This window comes from Parus major, unplaced genomic scaffold, assembly GCF_001522545.3.
Source record: "Parus major isolate Abel unplaced genomic scaffold, Parus_major1.1 Scaffold858, whole genome shotgun sequence".
In the NCBI taxonomy this organism is placed as follows: domain Eukaryota; kingdom Metazoa; phylum Chordata; class Aves; order Passeriformes; family Paridae; genus Parus; species Parus major.
Window position 1 is genome coordinate 1 of NW_015379735.1, and position 5,211 is coordinate 5,211.

The following is a 5,211-nucleotide window of genomic DNA, read 5'->3' on the forward strand; positions in this document are numbered from 1 at the left end:
GTTCCCAGCACTGGTTTCCCTCCTGTGTCACCCCCAGACACACAGACACGAGACAGAAGCCTGCTGGGACAGGCAAGGCTGCTACAATGCCAAGGGAGGGAGCGAAAGGCAGCGGGTTCTGGACGGGCATGGCAGCCCCTCTGTAGGCACTTGATCCCTCGATCCCGGGCGCCCTGGCTCTGCCTGTGAAGCTCCAAAGGCACACGTTGGCTGCAAGGGATCTCACAAACTCCTGCTGGGATTGCAGAGGGCCTGAGGGAGCCCAGCACCGTGTGGGTGTGATGGGGTTTGGTCCCAGCCTCCAACTGGCTCGGTTTGTTTGTGTGTGGCTGGGCTCAATCCACCTGGCTGTGACAGAGGGGCTGCTCTTCACGTGGTCATTGCCAGCCCAGATTCCCCTTGATCCACGAGATGAGCGTTTTGTCAGACCTTTGCTTTCTCTGAAAGCCATCTGAGATGGCAGGAGCCAGGCAGGAGCCTCAGGAAAGCAGAGATCCTGGGCTGAGGGGCTGCAGTGGGGGCTTGGCAGTGATTCAGGGCTGGGAAGAGGCATCTAAGCAAGGACACAGCAAGTGGAGCAGGGCAGAAGATCTGCTCTGGAAATTGGGCTGAGACCAGAAGAAACCAGGATCAGAGGGAACTGCTGTAGCTGGAAGTGCTGCTCCAGTTGAAAATAAAAAGCATCTACTGCAGGCAGTGGAAGGTTCCCTCCCAGGGCAAAATCCCGAGTGCTGAGTGCAGGATTTTGGCCAGGCTGCTCTGTTTGCAGACTTTGCTCTGATAAACACACACATCCCTGCAGCAGAGGAGTTCAGCTCCTTGGAGACATTTCCTTAAGGATAAATCCCTGCTCCTGTGCCCTCACTAACCCACCCAACCCTCCTCCTGCTGTTACACACTGCCTGGGTTGTAGCACAGCAGGTTGAACTCCAGGTTTTCATCCCAGTGCCGGAGCAGCACAAAGAGCTGCTGGGCTGCGGCTTTCACCGCGGCCAGGCTGGATCCCTGCGGGAAGTCCTGCCTGCTCAGCCACAGGCTGGCTTTGGCAGCCACCAGCTCCCACTCGATGAAGTAGGAAGCTGAGCTGTGCTCCAGCCAGGCCAGAGCCACAGCCGTGGCCCAGAGCATCCCCTCGGGCTCCGTCTGCTGCTGCAGCTGCGCCTCGCAGAGCAGAGCCTGCAGCTCGGAGCCCTCGGTGTCCCAGCCCCAGGCAGGGCCAGCCTGGCACTCGGCGGGGGAGGAGAAGCTGCGGATGGTGATGGCAGGAGGGGACAGATCCCTCTGGGCTCTCAGGGCTCTGGAGATGCTCTCGGCCGCGCTGCCCGATGAGTGCCGAGGGCGGCCGGTGCTCCCCAGCGCTGCTCCCCGAGTGTCTGCGGCCGTGGGACCCTTCCCCTGCCCCTTGGGGAGCAGCAGCTGCTGGCTGGAGTTCAGGGGTTTGTGCTCCCAGGAGGAATTGCTCCTCTTGCTGCTGCAGGAGCCGGAGGGGCTGAGGGACAGGCGGTGGCAGGCGAAGGGCGATGTCCACTTCAGCTTCTCCATGGGGATGCTGACGGCGTCGCAGAAGGCTGAGTTCAGGAGGAAGGCACCACAGGCCAGCTGCAGGGACACCTGCAAGGGAGGGTGGGCACAAAGGGAAGCTCTGGCACACACCAACCACCTGTGGTAGCTCAGGAAAAAGGCATGTGTGGATGAAACAGCTCTCCATCTCTGAGCAGGGCACTGGACATGGCTGTCAGAGACAGCAGGAGGAAGATTTGGGGGATCCTCCTCTGCTCCCACACAACCCCAGCGAGACCCAGGGAGGAGCTGCTCACCAGGGGAAGGTAGTCCATGCTCTCATTGTCACCCTCAGAGCTGGCTTGGCTCCCTCTGCTCGGAGATTTACTCATGAAGCCTTTGGCAGCTCGAACCAGCAGCATGGTTTTATTGAGGGTCAGCCTGGCAAAGGATGAAAAGGTGTCTGTGACCTCTGTGCTCATCCTGACACTCACCCCTCTCCTCCAAAACCATCCCTGCTCCCCAGACACTGCCACCAGGCTTAGTCCCAGCTCCAGCTGCTGTCCTTGGGGGTCCCTGCTCTCCCCCTGGCTCATGTTCACATCACACCCATGCAGGTGAAAGGCACCTGCTGAGGTCAGAGGAAGGTCGAGCTGGCTCCTACCTGGCAGCAAAGAGCCTCTCGATGGATTTTTGGGCTTGTGCAGAGGAAGCAGACAGGCTGTGGAGAGGCCCTGGGAAGAAACACAGTGCTGGGGTTACAAGATGCTACAGGGGAGCAAAAGGAAGCAGAGTCAAGGTGTGGAAATGTGGGCTTGTTTGGCTGCTGAATCTTTGGCACAACCCTTCCTCTCCCCTTGCCTCATTTTTCCTACAGGGATAATAAAATTCCCACAGCTCTTAAAAATGAACCTGGGGGAGATTTATACCAAAAGCCACATCAGGTTCCATCCTTTACACCTCAGAATGAGTCAGGCCCTGTGCTCACCAGCCTAGTTTTTAGGTCATGAGTTTTAAAAAAATTCCCCAAAACTCAGCAGAAGCCCAAATCACTCAATGAATGGAGCAGCACCAAGTGCCAGCAGCTCTTTCCCTACCTTCAGGGCCACGGCAGCGCTCCCAGGCAGATGAGGACGGGGTGCTGGAGGGTGAGGGGCTTCTCTCCTCAGCATCTGCAACCGAGGAACCACATCAGCATCAGCACCCAGCCAAAAGCAGCACCCTCCTCCCACGGCACCATGGGGTTAATGAGCCTCTCTGTTAACTCAGCTCCGGCTCTGACGGTGCCAGACAAGGTCCGATCCAGCTCGTCTTCATTAGTGGAGGATTTGGTGACAAGAGAGTGTCTCACATCCCCCCTGCCTCTAATTACAGCCGTTTCATCCCTCGTGTTATCCGCGGCACGGCTGCCAATTAACTCCCAGGCATTGTCAGCAGCACCACCTGCCATTCCAGGCTTTGGGGGGAAATTGAAGCTTCCTCACCATTTAAGGAGATGAGCCCCAGCCTGACACATGTCTGGTGAGCACCTTATGCAGAGGGGAAGGCAGAATTTATAAAGATCAGAGAAGTTGTCCCAAAGCCCTGAGCTCTCTAACAGCAGGGAGGAGATAAATCTTACTCATGCTGTAAAATCTGTAGTCTCCATTCTGGCCACAGGCTGACTGAGGACGTCCAGGGGAACAGCCACGATGCCTCCTGTTCCCTGAACTCTTCTGTTTCCTCTGGTTGCCCTGCTTGGATGTTGCCCCTTGGCATGAGAGAAGAGAATGGCCAGTGTTAGAGAGGGACTGGCACATGCATGATGACAATGAAACCACAGAATGAGCTTGGTCAGGAACTGGAGTGACAGGACAAGGAGGAATGGCTTCAAACTGCAAGACAGTAGGTTCAGATGGGCTACAGCAAAGAAATTCTTTGGTATGAGGGTGGTGAGGCCCTGTCACAAGTTGCCCAAGAGAAGCTGTGGCTGATTTCTCCCTGGAAGTGTCCAAAGCCAGGCTGGAGCAGCCTGGGATAGTGGAGGTGCTGGCAGGGGGTGGAATGGGATGAGCTTTAAGGTCTCTTCCAATACATGATGTGATTCTGTGATCACCTCTGGGCATCCAGACCTCAGAGGAGACCTTTTCCCTGGCTGTGGGAAGAGATTCTTGCCACCAAGAGCTTGGCTGTGAGCACGGATCTGGTGCCAGATTGTGCTGTGGCTTCGTAGGGTTTTCCCTGAGAGAAGTTCCCCAGTGACACCTTCCCTGCCAGGAGAAGGAACTGTTACCTGTGTGTGTGTACTGGAGCAGGGTGGGCAGGTAGGAGCTGGTGCTCAGGTCCACAGGCACGAAGGCTGTGTACTTGCTGATGACATTACAGGCCTTGCTGGTGTGGACAGCGTTGAGCTGGAACCGGCGCCCAGACCCTGCCACGGGAGGGACAGCGGGGTCAGGATCCTTGGGCCATGTGGGATCCCTCACACCCAGCTCCCAAACCCCCTCCATGCTTGGGGATCCATGGCCAGCAGGGGCTGTATCCCTGTATCCCTCTAAACTCTGCCTACTGCTACTCCTGCTCTTATTTCACACGTGGCAGGGGTGACACGGCCCAGGGACACGTGTGGCTGCTGCTGGAGCTGGATGTCACTTCCCAGCTCCAAGTGACCAGCTCCTCAAAAATAACCATGTTAAGCATGCAGGAAGCAGAGGAATCACAGAATCGTGGAGGACACAGAAGGGACTCTCAAGGATCATCAAGTCCAAGCCCTGCTCCTGAGGAGTGGGAAGGAACATGAACAGAAGCAGGAGAGCACAAGGCAGCTGAACGGGGCTGTTATTTGGGAGCTGTGTGAGACATTCCCCAATATTTCACCAGCAGCAGCTTTTGTTTTCACTCCAGAGGCTGCTGAGCCTGCTGGAAAGCCTTCCTGAGGCCAGGCAGGGTCTGCCTGAAGCCAGCTGTGCATTACCATGCTCGATTTCACACTCCCTCTCGGCGAGCTGCTCGAAATCCTGGATGAGTGACTTGGCTGCCAGGTGGTGGAAGGTCTCACTCCACAGGTCTGTGTCACCCTCCTCCCGGCTCTCCCGCTCCTGGAACAGAGCCTGGATATCAAATGTGACCTCCCACTGCACGGGCTCGTTGTTCCTCAGCCCCTTCACCACTGCCTTGCAGAGGGTCCTGGGGGAGCTCGGGGAGCTGCAGGCAGCGCCGATATCCAGGTCCTGGGGCTCCCAGTCGGAGGAGGTCTCTGTCTCAAAGGTGAGGGATGGATGCTGGGCAGACTCTGCAGAGATGGCACAGGCAGATCATTAATCACCTCCCTGGGAGCTGAATTCCCCACTGGCACCACAAAACAGTAATTAATCCTTCCCAATTTTCACAAGCTGGCAGGGGGCACCACCAAACCCCGGCACGGACAGGCGAGGCTGGCCGTGCCTCCCCCTCTCCCAGTTACCCAAATCCCCGGGGCTCCGGCTGTCCGACGAGGAGCGCAGGCTCGAGATGGCATCGAGGGCTTCCAATCCCCTTGCTGGGGCTTCCTGCAGCCCTTCTGGCAGTGCTGGGGAGCTGGGCTCATGGCAGAAGGACACACAGCCGTGCTGGAGCAGGGCCGGGCGCCGGGCGCCTGCACCACGGATCCTGGTGGCAGAACCATGAGGGATGGCCGGGAGGGGCTGTGAGCAGAGCAGATGTTAGGGCTGGATCCAGCTGCAGTCAATGGCA

The 5,211-nt window shown here is 57.7% G+C and overlaps 1 protein-coding gene across 1 annotated transcript; it reads right to left on the reverse strand.

Annotated features, from left to right (window-relative positions):
• Positions 1-6: 6 nt before the first annotated feature.
• LOC107199511 (von Willebrand factor A domain-containing protein 5B1-like) lies at positions 7-5,204 on the reverse strand. The gene is made up of 8 exons (XM_015616830.2): positions 4,943-5,204; positions 4,454-4,771; positions 3,773-3,910; positions 3,122-3,250; positions 2,598-2,672; positions 2,165-2,234; positions 1,818-1,941; positions 7-1,611 (listed from the first exon to the last, which is right to left on the reverse strand). The coding sequence occupies exons 4-8, from the start codon at positions 3,123-3,125 to the stop codon at positions 892-894; spliced, it is 993 nt and encodes a 330-aa protein (XP_015472316.1). The 5' UTR covers positions 3,126-3,250; positions 3,773-3,910; positions 4,454-4,771; positions 4,943-5,204; the 3' UTR covers positions 7-891.
• Positions 5,205-5,211: the final 7 nt, after the last annotated feature.

Bases quoted from the DNA above. Each gene is read 5' to 3' on its own strand.
- LOC107199511 (XM_015616830.2), bottom strand. The intron at 1,942-2,164 runs GTAGGAGCCAGC...ATCCTTTGCCAG, and splicing joins GAGAGGCTCTTTGCTGCCAG to GCTGACCCTCAATAAAACCA. The intron at 1,612-1,817 runs GTGAGCAGCTCC...CCTCCCTTGCAG, and splicing joins GCATGGACTACCTTCCCCTG to GTGTCCCTGCAGCTGGCCTG.